The 17,456-nt window shown below is 38.2% G+C and overlaps 1 protein-coding gene across 1 annotated transcript; it reads left to right on the plus strand.

The window, feature by feature from the left end:
• The first annotated feature begins 10,287 nt into the window (after window positions 1-10,287).
• MANSC4 (MANSC domain containing 4) lies at window positions 10,288-16,904 on the plus strand. The gene is made up of 3 exons (XM_009881822.1): window positions 10,288-10,585; window positions 15,193-15,327; window positions 16,324-16,904. The coding sequence occupies exons 1-3, from the start codon at window positions 10,288-10,290 to the stop codon at window positions 16,902-16,904; spliced, it is 1,014 nt and encodes a 337-aa protein (XP_009880124.1).
• The last annotated feature ends 552 nt before the right edge of the window (window positions 16,905-17,456 follow it).

The following is a 17,456-nucleotide window of genomic DNA, read 5'->3' on the forward strand; positions in this document are numbered from 1 at the left end:
CGGGGCGCGGTCGGCGGCGAAGCCTGCAGCCAGCCAGCCCTCCGCCTTCCCCCTCTGCCGCTGACAGCATTGGGCCGGGATCGCATCTCCAGCCAACAGCTCGAACATCTTGCCGTAAATGTGCTTCTGCATCCCTGGAGAGGGGGAATATTCTCGAACCGGGGACAAAAAGCGTGGTATCCGTACGTGTGTTCCTGCATAGCCAGAGAGGAGGCGGGAGAGCTGCGGCCAGCGTGATGCCACGTGGATGCACGCCCTGGCGTCCACGAACAGGGGCGACAAAGAGGATCGTCTTGCACATCTGGTGGGGCAGCAGGATTTAGGAACGGTACATAATTCTGCTGTGACGTTCCTGATTCCTCCTGCACAAGTCCCTCCATGTCTCAGCTCTTGGTTTGGCGCGTGAAGATACTATATAACCTGTTCTGCTACTCTATCCTGTCTATTTAAACTAAATTCCTGGAATGGGACATCTGTGTTATTCCTGAGTGATCTACTGACCAGGGCCCTGACGTTGTTTGCCATGAACAAGCAAAGAGCAAATTAATAACTGAGCATCTGGGCATGGGTAAAGTGACTGTTTTAAGCTGTTTGCCTTGTTACATTCTTGAACCATAATGATAGTCCTTTTTATTAAAACAAACAAACAAAAAAACCTGCTGAAAAAGATGAAGTCTGCCATCCTGTGTATTCTTATATGATGATGCTTACTATAAAGATGTTAAAAATATATTTAATATTTTTTACCTTTATAAAGCTAGTTCTTTCACCCTCTGTATTGCAGACCACAGAAAATTTCCCTTTAGCAGTAATGTGACTCATGTCCAGTTTTCAGACAAATCCCTATTTCCACTACTCAGAAGGGATCATTTCCCCCAACTATTAAAACTCTTCAGAGTTGTATTAGGCTGTTTCTTTTTGCTTTCTTTCTTTCTTTCTTATTTCTTTTTTTTTTTTTTAAGGAAGACAGGATTGTTTGCCTTTTAGCATTTCTGCTGTGAAATGATCCTCTCTCACTGTTTTGTTATCTTCAGCTTCTTAACTCTAGCCCACACAGATGACATGAATGTCAGTCTCAGGTGTTCTTTTCTGCTGACTTTTATAAAGCATTTGTTGTGGTGGGGTAGATTTCTATGCATATTTGTTTTCCACCTCACTTCAAAGCATTTTCATCTTCAAAAGCAAGATTGCTTTTAAAGGGCCATTTCACGTTCTGAAATCCTTTTTATATAGGTTTGCAGCCAGTTCCAAAGAGCAGCCTCAATCCCTAGCTAGGTCACAGTCACCTCTCATTTTCTCTTTCCAACAATTCCTGTTTGCTTGTTTTAGGGTCTTCTTTCATTCTCCCTCAATATTTAATCAGTTTTCAAATTCCACTTTCCTGTCTTCTGTTCTTGATAAAGCACTGCATCATTTGGCTTTCGACTTTCTTACACCTAGCTGAAGCTTAAGCCCGAGCACTGGCTGGATATTTCTCTGCCTGTAGTTCAGCCTTGAAAAGATCACCACGCACAAGTGTCTTACCACTTCAGTAGGAGTACAACCCATAATTCCTTCTTGTACTTTAATTCCCATAGGGAGACATTTTTCAAGCAATTGTAATCATTCATACTTCAGAAGTAAACAGAGAGCTCTGCTTGTCGTGGCCATTAAGCTCCCCTGTTGGAATATAGTATGATTGCCAACACAGTGGTAGGATTGCCATCTTTAGACATCTGTTTGGAGTCTCTTATGTTTGATGTATTGGTAAGTTAGCTCCTAACCAGTGAGTGATTTTTTCCATGTAGTCAATTATGATAAGTTCTGTTCCCTCAAAGTGTTGACACAGCAGCCTGGATAGGTGGAATATTTCTTCTGTTGCCCACGTGCCTGCACCTGCCACTCTGCCAAGGATTTCAAGTCCGTCTTCCTCACAGTACATGAGGGTTTCAACAAACTGCATCAGTTCTGTCACGTATTAAGTATTTTCTTCCTATGAGCAAACTTTTGAGAGCACTGACTTTTATAGCTTCCATCAGGAGCTGTCATGCGCACAAGGGGTCAGCGGTACTCTTTGTTGAATGGTCATTTTTGTAAAAAGCCTAAATCTGTTTACTTAACCAATTATATTTACTAGGCTGATGGTCAGCTATCTGTGCTCAGGCTAAGGGCTGGGCAATTGCGTTAAGTCAGAGTACGCTGACAGGGCAGTTCCCTTGGGTTTTTTACTATGCTAATCAGTCAGTCTGTATTGTGTGTTTATATAGTACTTACACTGCAAATGCACAAAGGCGAGGACTACTTTTGGTCCATATTTGTAAAGATCGTTTCATCTGTCTCCCAGTCTACAGCGATACTGTTTTATGCTAAGATCAATAATACATATTGTTATTCTGGAATCAAAGAAAAGATCTTGCTGTTTCTCCGGCAATTATTTTGGTTGATCTTAAAACAGTAAGAAATGTATTTTCCAGAGTTAAAAATGGAACTCTAGTGCTAGAGCTACAAAGTAAAAATCTGCAGTTAAGAGCCATAAAAGACTAACATTGGACACTTTTAAGATTCAGATGGACAGGGTGCTGGGCTGTCTTGTCTACACCGTCTTTTTGCCAAGAAAGGTTGGACCTGATGATCCCTGAGGTCCCTTCCAACCTGATATTCTATGATTCCATGATTCTATCATTATGGTGTTTGAAACAAATACGGAAGACCATCACTCTTTAAGAACATGCTGAAGCATGAATCAACATGAAAACAAGTTTGCATCTTGGCAGTTATTAAACAAGTGTGTGATAAAAGAACATACCCTGAAGAACAAGACATTTATGCAGAGAGGAAGATAAGGGTAACTATGCTCAGCTTTTCAATACCTACCTTTTAGAGTACGGCTTCTACAGCAAAATCTCCAAGCCTCTTTTAGATACTTCAGGTCGCTCTCTCTAGTGTCTGAGAGACAAATTTATCTCAAGGGAAAGGATTCTCAAGTGCCAACAAATGGAGCAGGAAGGCATCGGAGAGCATCCATAAGGGCTCTCTAGTGTTGAGATGGCCATTTCTGCTTGGGATTCACAGTCTAGACACATTTCCTGTGCTTGGTGCCCGAACTATTTTCTTGTAGTTAGTGCCTGAATTATTTCCAAGGCTGAAAAGAGATCACTCTTTACTTTTAGAAAGACTTGGAAATGGAAGAAGCTCTTTTATACAGCAGCTACATTGTAATAGACTATTCAACCATGATACAGAAAACCTAAGCTCCTGACCCTTTCTCTGCCTGGGTGTACATTTCTGTAGCCCTCCGACTTCTCCAGCTTAGCAAAAGCAAGGAACACAGAGAGTGAAGAGGACCCACTGGTACAAAGACAGGAAAAGCAAAGCCAGAGATAACTGGAGAGAGGTATAGCACTCTTTCTGTTTTGCGTGGAACTCGGCTCACTTCCCAACTGGCAAGGGACGCGCGTAGGGCTGGGGCAAGCCTGCTCTGTGCGCTAAGACTGAAGCCTGGTTAAACTTCAGGTTTCCGCCAAGTATTTAAGACTGCTTAGATTTACGTAGAAAACTATGGCCACTTGTTTTTCCTCTGTGAACCACTCAATGGCGTTGTGTGGTAAGCTGGATGGGTGTCCAGACTGGTACGGTCACAAGACACAACAAAGGGGGGTAACAGAAGTACTGGTGACTGGGAATCAGAATGGCAAATGCTTTTCTTAGCAGGAAACCTGGTTTCCATATACATGAAATATAGCCTGAATTTCTTTGTGGGTCTAACCCAAGATCACACAAAAAATCTGCAGCAGAGGAAAACCAAACCCTTAAGCACCAATACAGTGCCAAAAGGAAGACTGCCTTGGCTTTGTGCTTGTTTTAGGCAAACTTTCTCTTGATTCAACAGAGACACTGGATAATACATGAGAACCAGAAGGTAACATCAACCTGATTGCTCTAAGGAAAGGACCACATAGAGGGCAGAAAACAAAGGAAAAAATTAATTCCTTTCAGCCTTATTAGTCTAAAATGCGAACTGGAACCGAATCAGGGGATATTTAAAATATACAGGCTATCTAATATAAAATATAAAGTGCCACATTCTTCCCTCTGAGACGCCAGGGAATTGTACTGTACTGCCAGGGAACTGTGTATTGAGTAATAGTGGAATTACTCAAGAGAGGAATTAGTCTTTTGGAAATGATTCACCAACTGCTGCCATTGTTTAGTATTTTCCTTGTCACAGGATACAAAGTAAGCATCTGTGGAACAGAGGAAATATCCTGCAGTATTTCAGCATTAAAAATATCAGTGTTCTAAATGATCTTGGCATTTCTGAGAGGAACAGACTGGAGCATAATTTTATTTCAACCGAAATCTCTATGATTTGTGAAGCATGAGCTGCTAAATAAAGGTAATTTCTTTTTTTCAGATTCACAGCCAAACAAAGCACTTTTTACCCAATACACTAGCAATGCTATTAAAAAAAAAAAAAGCAGTCCTGTTCCTAATAGCACTTGTTCAGACTTTATTCCCTATTATTTGCCATTTAATTTTTCTGCTTTTGATGTACTATTTAACATTTATTCCTTGCAACAAGTGTATGTTTTAACACTAATGAAAAAATGCTTTGAGCAATTTTTTTTTAAAACTGATCATTTACTATCAAATACTTAACTTATTTCTGCTTTAGTCACATTTAATGAGTGATTAAGAGTAAAGCGTGTGCTACTGAGCTCTCTCTGTACAGCAAAAAGGCTGCTTACAATAGTCTGTGTGCTGGTGGGCATTCTCTGTGGATCATGAGAAGAGTTCGGTCACCAGGCAGCAGAGTGGATGCATGAGCGTGTAAATTGTTACAATGGCATTCATCTGTTTGGCTTTTTTACACCAAAGATCCAGTAAGGAATTTCTTTGAAACTTTCTCAGGTGAAATAAATGACAAAACCTGAAGAGGGATCAGGCTGCTGGAGTGCTCTGGCTGCTGCTGGACCTCCTGCACAAATGCATCCTGCATCCCCAGCCAGAATTTTCTTGTGTAGCTCCGTCTAGATGAGAGTATACTGGGTGCTTTAAAGCAGCATATGTTTTTAAATCCTGGTACAGACAGGCAGAGCGGAATTTTAGTACATAATAACTAGGTAAGATGAATGGTAACCCACATGGAAGACTTTTACTAAGTATCCAGCTGTATAAAATTCATCACAATATTGAAATTCCATCCCTTTTGCCCAGTTTCAAGTTCTGTCATAAATCAGCATTCATTCATTAAAGTGTTTTCTAAACATTGTGCCTTTTGTCATAAACCTTGGCTCAGGTTTATATGTACGCCAGTAGATTTATATTTGTATAAATCTTATCTGGTTAAGACTTCTGTTGCTTTTTGTTTGAGCACACAGATTCCAGTCTTTGTGCGGAGGTTTTACCAGAAATAGTTTGAGGCCGAGTCCCGAGAGAATCTCAGGGCCTGGCAGCCCCTTTGAAACAAGGCTTTAAAAAATGGTTTGCACAAAGTCCCAGGAACAGAAACTGTAATATTTCACCTCTTTTTACCATGTTGCTGGGATGGGGCTGAAACCAGAATCTTGGACCAACTGTCCCAAACCTTGGAGAAGGTCAGATTCAATAAAAAACCTGATATATTGCTCCAAACCAAAATTTGACCACTAATAGCTGTTTTTGACAAAACAGTTCTCTCAAAAAAATGCTGTTTTGTTGGACTTAAAACATTTTGAAAGAATGTTTTGATTTCAAGGAAATTTTAAAGGAGAAAGTGAGCTCAGTATTTCAGTAATGTCAAAAAGATTTGCTTTGATATTTCTTTCAAAGTACTTACATTTCATCATTTCATGATTCATTACGTTAGTATTTTATAACTTTTATACTATAATATAGTGACATATTCTGGCAATATCAAAATAATTAACTTAGGTAAATTTTTGACATTAACACTTCTGTAATAAAGGGAAAACACATGTACATATTTAAGAAAAATGAGATAAGGACGATTTCAACACAGGCCTGCAATTCAGTTTGTTCACATGTGGTGCAACACAGGCACAGAGCTCCACTGACTTCAGCAGAGATTATTAGGGCTGACGTCGCATGGGATTATGCTGCACATTTCATTAAATAAGCTTACTGATGTTCAAAGGAGGACATAGGCAGGTTCGTAACTCACACGGCAAACTGCAGGCAGCTTCTTCTCAGCTGGTAGTTGTCACCTTTCAGCTGCTGTCAGAGATAGTCTAAACCACAGATGATTTAAGCTAGCACGTTTGGCTTTAAGTGTAGCAGAAAAGTGCTTTACAGAGTTAGCACTGGTCTCTTCCCACACCTGAGACAGGCTGGGTCTGTGCTAGCAGCAATCACTCACTGCGTACTTCTGCATCATCATGGCAGCATCAAGGGGCGTTTCATTGCCACGTCTGGGCCTCGGGGAGTATCTCTCCCTTCTGCCTTGTATTCTGCTCGGGAAAGGGAAAATGCAGAGAGGAGGCCCAACTGTCCCCTCTTGTCTAGTTTGTATTTATATGAGGGACGTGTCCCTCTCTGATCATACTGGCTTAACCACCGCTGACAGAGCAGAAGGAGGGAGAAACCATCAAAGGCAGGCACCAGCCTTGGCTAGCACATCGCAACTAACACCACAGTCTCCCACAGCTGTTCAAACAGCACAGATGTGTAAGCTTCAGCTTGACACAGGACATGGACTGTCCTCCCCCCTCAGGGCCGAGAGGGGACTTCAAGACACTGAGCAGAGAAGCACAGCACAACAACAGTGTGGACAGCAGATGACCCATGAACAACGCCAATGTGCAGTGCAGTTTTAGACAGGCTGATCTGACCACAGAATCAAAGCCTTGGCATTTTTAGCCCTTTTCGGGCATGCTTTCCTGTACTATATGGATCTCCTCTCTGGTCTTTACGTGTTCTGAGTGCTAGAACCATACATTCCGTATGAGCTAAATATAGTTCCAAATATCAATATATATCTGTTACTCTATACGGAAAAGGTGTCTGCTTTTGTTTCTATTTGGCAAAAAAAGAGTTAATGTCTGATGATGAATCCTTTGTGCTAGGAAGCTCTTGGATTGTGCCATTATCACTGCCAGCCCAGGTGGAAAACTTCAGGTACTGTTTCTGTTTATAACAAGAATCACTAAAAAGATCATTCTCTTCCTTTGTGGCAGATATGTTTATATCTCTTTTTCTGAAAGGTCTGCAAAGACATCCGTGTTCTCACAGAAAACGGGCAACTGCCTTTTTGTTTTCCAGGAAGAAATTTGAGAAGACCAATGAAAAGAATTACTAAATAACATGAAGTGCTGGTCTGATACTGGCCAGAGACTCTTTACTAACAGTAAAAGTTTCTTGATCCCTCCTTGCAGAGCACATGGAACAGGCAGACACTGGTTTGCAGGTAAGACTCGGGTATTTCCTTTGTGCAAAATGTTTGGGATTTAAAACTTCAGCATTAAATTATATATATGCATTTCCCATAGAAAGGTCAAAGTGAAATTCTGGGGAAGCTGGCAGAAGACTCTGAAATTTAAGAGAGAGTTTTTAAAGGAAATTGCCCAAAGCAGCCATTTATTTATTTAAATCTCTTTATATTTCATGAAATAAAAAGTTTACCTGCAGCTATTCCTGCTTTTATAATTTATTCAGAAACAGAGAAGGGAGAAAGAATGACAATTAATGAAAAGGAAAAGGACTGCTTTGTTGAAGCACACAGCAGAGAAACATGAATGTGCTGAGAAAGACTAGCAACATGTCTATTGACAAACACTGGCAAACAAAAAAAGAAATTTAAAATATACATTGAAAACATACAGATCTGTGCAAAACACGACTCGTTACCCAAGCCCAATTTTGCAAATACATAATTAAACATTATGCACAGTCAGTACTCACACGATGTTTGGCAGCTGCCTCAATGGAAGTAACAGGTACTTGAGAATTGGTTACTTTATTCAAAACAGAGGAAAGACTTATTGAACGGTCTGAAAGACACTTAGATGATCAGGTGTATTCACATCCAGTCTCACACTTTAACTTAATGTATGGATGGGGCCTGACTGAAATAGAAAAAATTGCATGGTATTTCAGGTCCATGTAACTGAAGTAAGTCACATGGCTAGTCCTTTATTTATTTATATATTTTCCTGGAAAGGAAGAAGTAAACATATTTGTTATTTATACATACACTTGGCACAGCATCAAATGTATAAAAACAGAGGAGCTGAAGACAGTGTACTCTTTATGTAACTACAAATACATATACTATTAAAGCTACCTATTATATCCAACTTTTTGTTCTTGTAAATAATCCTATTTATTTCAATGTACTAAAGACATATTCAGCTTTATCCAATATAAATACTTGTTTTGTATCCATTTAATCTTACCATTCCAAGCTTCCCCAAGTTATTCAGAATCTTTTTAGATTTCTCTTCTTGGAGATATGGGAAGAGTTGGAGGGAGGAGAGCAATCAGAAATCAGCATTTTTGCATCTTACAACACAAAATAGATCCAAAATTCATACTAAATGCTGGGAGTAATGCCAAAACACAGGCATATATTTGAAAATTCTGATTGTGTCCCATATCAAGTGATACCTTGGAATATTTGAAAAGCTGAAACAAAAATTTTAGAATACACTGTCAATAGCATTTATAGCAATGGTAGATAAATGCCAAAAAAACATAACTGTGCAGTCCACTGACTGCAAACTAACAGGTGTATTGAAACATATTTAAGGTTTCAAGTAAGGATTTTCACACAGAGATGAAAATAAAAATAAAGCACATCAAACTACCAAAACTATATAAAACAACACAAGTACCAAGAGCTGATTTTCAGGACAACGGCTTAAAGAATTAACCGCTTACCCTCTTTCTTACAAGTTAACTCACATATTCCCCACAGAGATATGCAATATGCATAAAACCAGACATTTATTTGGAATCCTCCTAATTATAGCCAGTAGTTCCACTGAATAAATAAATGCCTTGGTCTTGCTGTTGGATCAACAGGATTTAACCTGCTCTGAGCTCTATTACCTTCTAAGGAGCTCTGTAAGGAACAAAATTGTATACATATCATTTAATTTCCAAACTGGGGGCCTTGTTTTGCAAAACCAACACCAGCTATAATGACTAAAGAATTAAAATGAGTTTGAGGCTTCTCCCCCCCTCCACCCCGTGGCACTGATCTGGACTTCATGTAGGACTGGGGAAACTCCTTGATTCCAATCTTGACAGGAAAAAATTCCATCTAAAACATTTTTCTATATTCAACACACAATTTTTACTGCACACAACTGTATTTCTGCCTAATTTTCTCAACTTCACTGTACAGTTCATTGCATTTAAATGAACTAATGTATTGTAATACTTTAAAGCCTTTCTGTATGAAAGGCATACAGAAGCGGGAATCAGGGATCACACTGGGTCCTTTTAAGAAAAAAAAAAAAAACAACACTTGGGAGTTTCAGGTTTCAGACCAGGTGCTTGAAAAATTACTTTCCTCTACGCCAACTATATTTTCTTTCTTGTACTTGCAAAGGCCTTTTCCAAGTTTAAGCATAAGCAGAAGAATCTATACAGACTGTTCAATATTCTTAAACTTACGGAAGATTAGGGACAGGATTTTGATTATCTGCCTAGTCCAGAGAAGAATGTAGGTCACAGCTTTCTCCAGTCATATTCACCTATTCTTAGATCTTTGCAAATAAAATCATGTTATTCTTGCAACCAAAAATGAGTAGGGAAGAGGAACAAATTTCCACCTCTGGCTGGCAGACAGAATTAGATAGCTCAGTTTGTTAGTAAAGAAGGAAACTATATTTGCAGCCACCAGATAATTCAAAAAGTATTATGAAACTAAACTGAGCTGTTTCTTCTCTGTTGAGTGCAATAGTGTGCCTGAACAAAGTGGCAGACCTACCTGCTCTCAAGTGACTGTACCACATACTTTCAGGGCTGAGGTGAAATCATACGCTGACCTTACCTTTATTTATCACATATTAAGGCTGTCTGGTTTGGTCTTAGAAGGACAAGAACACAAACTTGGGACCACAGAAACAAGTTCTATGAATGACTAAAACCAACCTGTGCCTGTTGTCTCTCAAAAACTGTCTCCAAATATTGAGTTAAACAACAATAACAACTATTTTAACTGTATGTAGCTCATAAAATGGCTGCTTTCTTCCAGCAGCTGCCCAAACAGCATCATGGGAATTGTCTGGAAAAAACATCCCCTGGCTTATGTCCCTGGCAGAATTGGCAGTATCCTCACCACTCAAGAGATGGTCTCTTAAAATGCTGGTCCAAACTTTAGTGCATCTGTGGAGGAGAAAGAGTGCTGACTTCAGTTGTTACACTGAGGAGATGGTTCTGCTGGTGGCAATAGCAGAAGTGCTGTTGGTCCTGCCTTTGGCTGTGGAGTCAGACTCTCTCTGCTCCACCACTACCTTTTACAAGAACTGCTGGATCCGACGCTTCCCAGGTCTTCTGATTGACCTGCAGGAATCGCAGAAAAGGGGAGCCCAGGTGCTGAAGACTTATGCCGAAGTCTCACCTCAACAGTGCAGCAGAACCTGCTGCCTTCTGAGGAATGGTGAGTGTTTATTATCAAGATTGTGGCATACATTAAAATTTCCATCATGACGTGTGAGGAAGAACATTTTGGGTATTTTTTATATAAACATTCCTTTATTTGAAGAAGAAATAATGCAAAAAAAAATTGGGACATGTGTATTTTGAGTCAGGAAAGCAGATGCACAGTGTAACTGTTTCCTCATCTTCAGTCACAGAGAAAGGAACTTGATAGTCTGAATTTTTTAGAAGACTACACTAGAAACACATGAAAATCTTAGGGTCTGCTTTGAAATTTCAGGTATCTGTTACAAAGTTTGTGGGCAATGCTAACAACAAAACAGTAACTCTTCAGTACACATCACTATTTGCTTAGAGAAAAATCAGTGACACTGATTCCAACAGGACTCCTCTGCATGGAGTATGGTACTAGACTAGGACATGGTGAGGGGGAAAGAGGAGGGAACACATCATTTGGCCTTCTCCGAGATATGAGAATATTCATTTTCTTGGAGAGACCACTCTCTTGTTCTATGTTTACACAATGTTTCTGGTACGACCCAGGAATAATGTTAAAATGACCAATAAACTTATAGCAATAAATAATAGCAGTTATTCAGCTGGCAACACCTTTTCCCTAGCCTTGTGAATTCAAACTGGGAATAAAAATAAGACAAGTCATTGCTTGTCTTAAGCTCAAGACTACACTTTCTCTGTATCGCACTGCATTAGTACACTACAAGAATATATTTAGGAGTGTACAGTAAGTGTGTGTCTGTGGTGCCTAAATTTGACTGCAAAACTCACAAGACTTGAAAGGTTTTTGGATATGGAGGATGAAAGTGAGCTACCAGTTACTAAAAACAGTCAATATAAGTTTTGATGAAACTTTGAATTATGAGCAAAAAATATGACCTTGACAACCTGACACTGAGATAACTAACGTAACTGCTGGCAGCATTCCTAGTAGAAGTCAACTTCTTCCTTAAATATTATAAGGAAAGAACAATTATATACATTTCAGCAATCTTTTTCCTATTTGGACAACAAACTTTTTCTTATAGAGATAAGTAATGGTAACTTGGAATCTTGTTTTTATAATGGTACATAGTCAAGCACAAATTCGTTACAATCTTAACTAAAATACAGAGTCATTACATGGCATTTCAAAGATACCCTTTAAAATACCTTGTGGTTTCCATATAATCCCAAAGAGACAGATGTAGTCATTACCACAAATACTATTGCTAATGAATGTCCTAATGAAGATTTCAAGAAATATTGATTAGAAGATTGATTTGCTGGATTCTCAGTAATAGCAGTTACTGAAAGCTAATCTTATAAGATAAAGAACATTTGAAATAATTTTAAAACAAGCAATAAAATATGTTGCTTGTATCTCCTCAAACCAATGCAAAATACCTAATAGTGTGCTTTTAAAGGATTCTTCATGACCAAAGAACTCTATTTCCTTGCCAAAAAAAAAGGGTTATTACTTATTTTTCTTAACTGATTTTATCCAATAAAATCCATCACAGATCCCAAAGAGAATATATCCACAGAAGCCAAGTTCTTCAGATGAACTCTTTCCTACTATTTAATGATGTTTTCATGAAGGATGCAAAGTAACCATTAAAATAAAAACCATTTATAATTATGCTGTGCTAAAAAACAGAGTTTCTAATGGCAACAGAACTTTGCACAAAATTAGAAGATTGGAAAGGTTTCAAAGATTTCACTCCTACCTTCAAACAAATACATGCATTTTCAGGTGTTTTATATATTCTTAAATAAGATGTTCTCTATATCAGAAACCTGCATAGTATTCATGTATCACACTAAAAACCAAACATTAAGTATGCTATTAGCACAAAACATCCGTTCTTCGCTCAAACCCAGAACACTGCGTACCTGGGTCTGAAGGCAAGGCTACATACTGCTACAACATGTGATGCAAGTGAAGAACAGTTTTCTGTTGGAAGAAAAATCATCTACATGAACAAATATCTGAAAATTGTGATTTTTCAAACAATGACTTCAAAAATACCACATTGTTAGTGTTTGCAGAGTGTTTAAGAATCCTTGAACAAAAGATAGCACAGAAAAGCAAGTACTACATAGATATTTCACGGAAGTATTTGAAGGCCTTTGTCTTTTGAACAGTTAACTCAGGCTAAAAGTGATGCAAAATGTTCACTGATGCCTAAAACTTTTCCTATGTTCAGAATTATTTTCTTTAAAACAGCCAACGGATTTTAAATTCCTTTATCTGTAGAAGCCAATGTTTTTTATATATCATCTGTAGAAATGCCTGTAGTCCTTAGGAAATATATCAAAATAGTTATGTCCTGGCTAAAAATGCTTCTTTTACACTGCATAATGTTTCTAATCTTTTAAAGAACAATATAAACCAAATGGTATATAATAAAACCAGAGCTTTGTAGAATACCCGTAAGATTATGATTCTGTCTTTCACAAGTCATGTTCTTCTATTGTTCTGATAATCATAACCTCCTTTTTATACCAGTCTTACTTCCATAAATATCTACTCTAAGCTCAAGTTCCTATGACATAGAATTGGAAACTGCTGAAGCCTAACTAGAGGCAGATACAGGACATAAAAATTATATCAGTGAAAGAAAAAAATGCTGACAATCCTCTTTGATTTAGCTTTGATGACAAATTATATCTTTACCTTGCTATCACTAAGTTTAGGGCCCCGGTTTTACATGTAAATATTACTAGTTTTGTTTCAGCTAGGCAGACAACCTTGATCTTTATGTATAAGTAGCTAAAAAACACAAGACAATATAAATTCTGTAACGGCACTTCTGCCATGATTTTTTCTTTCACAGAGCTGCTGAATTTGTATTGTTCAGAGTGCATTTTCATTGCAAATCTTTATTTAATTAATTATATGCATTTTTTGAAAATAATGCTTCTCTCTTAGAGCAGATAAGTTCATTATGATAAAAAAAAATCAATGCATGTATTTAGTGTGTTCAATCTATGATGCAGTATTGAGACTAACAGATGAAAAAATACAAAAAATACAGAAAATATAATAAGCACAGGTTTAGTGTATTTTCTTCCTTTTCTTGTTTGTATATGGGTCAGGGATTTTTATTTTTTTTTAGTTACGCATAAAGTGGAAAGAGTTTCAAGACTTTTTCTGTTGTTCATTGCAAAAATATTACAAATTATTTTTATTATTTACAAACATGAGAAAAATGTTTGGAATAAATATGTAAGTAAATAGAATACATTTATAAAGCTAGGTAGTTTCCTAAAAATTTATGTAAAAAAAATCTTTTTCATAAGGGTGTTACACAAATATACTGTAACTAAAATGCTTTTCCAATATTTAAAAAAAAAAATAAAGATCACAGAATTATTTTAGAATTGTTTGCCTGAAGCAACGCTTCAGCCCTATTAATTCACGTGTTCTACACAGTTACATAAACAAATACAGATCTTATCTTAAAAACTTATTTCATATACAAATTGTCCAATTTAGAGTTGGTATGCTAAGTCGACAGAGTAGGTATGCTACGATTTTCTCAAGTGCAAAGCGTGAGATTCAGAATCAGTATCAGAAAAATTCTCCTTAGCTGTTTAAATAATTTACAGCATTTTCTGCTATTGGATGTGACCCCTGCCCTGCCAATACTTTTTTGAATTGCAGGTAGCCATTCAGGTTATTAGTTCAGGTATGGAGGTTACATTCAAGGCAGGTAAAATAAAATAAATAACCCCAAAATACTTCATACAACTGAAAAAAACCCCTCACATCAATCCTGCTCCAAGCACATTGATAAAAAATAAAATTAACTTTTGACATGAGATTTTGACTTGAGATTTTGATGACTCGTGAGACTGAAAGAAGAATCTTTCCTGCTTTTCATACAGTATGACTCTAACTGTAAATATTGTAGCATATATTTTCAATCTAAATCTTAAACCACTAGGATTTGGGCATCTACATACTTTTGAAAATTGGGTTTCAGTGACAAGTTGTTCAGGTATTTTTTCATTATTACTTTTACCCTGATTACCTATGTGGGAAGATAGAACTGAATCTCCAAACATAAAGAATTGTCTAAACTACTTTATTCACAGAAATACAACAGCCCTAAGGCAAACAAGAAAAACAACTGGGAACTGGCAGCAGGGCAGAATGTCGCTTACTCATTGTAGTTCAGGATGTTTTTTTAATCATCTGGGTGAAACGAATGGTTGGAATCCAATTTTAAGTAGACACGCACATTACACAGGAGCAAACATCTGAAAGTTGTCTTCCTTGACAACTTTACTTTTCAAAATGGTCCACCCACAGCAGCTGAGATGTGGAAGGCAACTCGTAGGACGAGAACAAGCTAAAGCATATGATTTCATTTTATCAGAGGCACATTTTGAATTCTTCCTAAAATAAGAATATAGTTATAAGTAGTTCTACTTTACTGACTAGGTGATTAATTAGTTTGTATGATAAAGAGAGAACCACAGATTTAACATAGTATAGAGCTGCCCAGTAGTAATGATCTTCTGATGTTAAATAATGTAATACCATGCAAAATGCAAAATTATCATTATGCTGATAAGCTCAACTTTATTCTTTATATATTACAGTTTCCTGCAATCTAGCAGTGTTCTACCATGGAGCTATTCATGAGAATAAGAATTGCCTGCACATGTCTTGCCCAGCATTGGAAAGTTGCATACTAAAGGCTAGAATCAATGTCATTTTGTACAACATCACAACAGGTAACTAAGCATTTCATTTATAAAGGCTGAAAACACAGCAACTGTAGGAAATGTTAAAATTATACTAGGTCAGCTACTGTGCTTAAAAGGTCTTCTGAAGAAACATGCAATGCTAAACAAGGTTAAGACATTTTTCCTTTTTCATTAATGCACCTACTGCCCCCTTTTCTTCCATTCAGTATTTGAGAAAGGACTGTGAAGACACACCCTGCCTTCACGATTCAAGTGACTCTGATACCCAATCAACACTATGCTTGAGGAAAATACCATACCAGATCTGAGAGACTGAGGCTGTCCACTGCTCCATGTCCCCAGACCAAACCAGAAGCAAGGCTGAAAATGTATTTCCATTAGGCACATGCCCAAAGAGCACATATACATCCCACAAGTATACATATATAACACAGCCAGCCACACAGGTTACACAGATATTGCATAAAGGAGACACAAGAACATAGGCAGCAATCAAGAGCTGCATTCCTCTTTTCTGTGGCTGCATAGGATGGAGACCTGCTAGTGAAGTATATATCTACACATACGTGCAATGTGAATTCACCCCAGCAGCTGAGCTCAGATGCTCAGTCTGCTCAATAGCTACCCCTGCACCCCAGTCTCCCCTGTTGCTGTTGCCCAGACATATGAGCCCCTAAAAGTGAAGCCCCTCTCCAGTTCCTGGTGCAGACTGTCTCACACACACACACAGACAGACAGAGCTGGCCAGGACTCCACTAGCCCCCAGTAGCCTAGATCTCTCCCTTTCCTCACCTTTGGCTCCTGCCCTAAGCATCCCACAGTAAGTCCTATGCAATCCCAAAATGCACTTTGTCTTGCATCCCATAAGGAGTCCCATAGTCCTAGGCAGTGATGCCCCCAGTCCAGAAGGTGTTGATGGGTATTACCTGGGCTCCATGACCTGCCACGGTCTCCACGGGCTTCTTTTGTGGGTGTGCAGATGAGCTTTTATTACGTAAACTAACATTGTTTATGATTTAATAGGGATTGATCCAGATCTTCTTATTTTTGCAAAAATGGCATCCAAGGAGCCAAATACTCACTCCTCACCGAATAAGTATGAAAGGCAAAACAGTTCAAAGGCCTCTGAGTGGGAAAGATGCCAGCATCATAATGCCACATCAAGTTCTCTTCTGCTCCAAGCTCCACCTTCTACCACTAGCCATGGCTTAACAGCAAACGCTTACACCTCCAGCACTAAGTCAATCACCAGCTCGGACAAAAAGACTGTACCCTCAACTTTGATATCCAAGTCTGCCGAAGTATTATCCCACATGCACACTCCTCCTCATCTGAACAGCAGTAAACAACACTTAAATGAAACCAAAGGCTACAGCGGTAGGAATTACACTTCAGATGAGGCACCTGCTTGGGAAGCTGCAGCTTTGGGTGTCTGGTTGATTCCTGTTGTTCTTTGCTCTTCTCTCGTCTTCCTTTGCTGTTGTACTGTTGCTTTCACAGCAGGGCGTTGCAGAAATAGGAGAGGTCAGTATAAGCCCATAAGGAGAAGAAGAACAATGTCGAGACAATTCACAAAATATACTGCTGTCAAAGGTAATTTGTAAAATACTGTCACCATCCTTGCTTTGGAACAAACAGTTTTTTAAAAATTAATTATATATACCAGCTTATTTCTTTTACAGAATCAAAGATAATTGATGGTTTCAGAATCTTTCGATTGTAATCTAATTCTCGACAGATGAAACGCAATTCCCCTGTCTCTTCCAGTAAGAAGTACACACTTAAAGCTCCCACTGCATGCTTACAGGTGTTAGAACACATTTTCGTTCATAATCTGACCTAGACTAATGCCTAACAAACAGTATACACTAACTTCAGAAAGCAGATTCACTGCAGCTGTATGTATTCTTTCCCCCAACTTCAAACCAACCTCAGAAAATTAAGTGTAAGTGCAATCAGTAAAACAGACTGAAGCTTTATAGTATCATAAAATCATTTAACTGTAATCATCCTTTAATTGTCTCAGATCTAGTTGTTTCTATAAAATCTGTCCGTTTTTCTCCAATTATGTTCTAGATTGACCTTTTTCCCCATTTATCCCTAATATTGAGACAAAACAATTTACCCAGCACTCTTTACTTCTTCAAAGAGAAACA

Source organism: Charadrius vociferus, unplaced genomic scaffold (assembly GCF_000708025.1).
Source record: "Charadrius vociferus isolate BGI_N301 unplaced genomic scaffold, ASM70802v2 scaffold413, whole genome shotgun sequence".
Lineage (NCBI taxonomy): Eukaryota > Metazoa > Chordata > Aves > Charadriiformes > Charadriidae > Charadrius > Charadrius vociferus.

Coding starts and splice junctions, on each gene's coding strand:
- MANSC4 (XM_009881822.1), top strand. CDS start 10,288: ATGCTGGTCCAAACTTTAGTGCATCTGTGGAGGAGAAAGAGTGCTGAC. Junction 10,586..15,192: donor CTGCTGCCTTCTGAGGAATG/GTGAGTGTTTAT, acceptor TATATATTACAG/TTTCCTGCAATCTAGCAGTG. Junction 15,328..16,323: donor TTTGTACAACATCACAACAG/GTAACTAAGCAT, acceptor ATGATTTAATAG/GGATTGATCCAGATCTTCTT.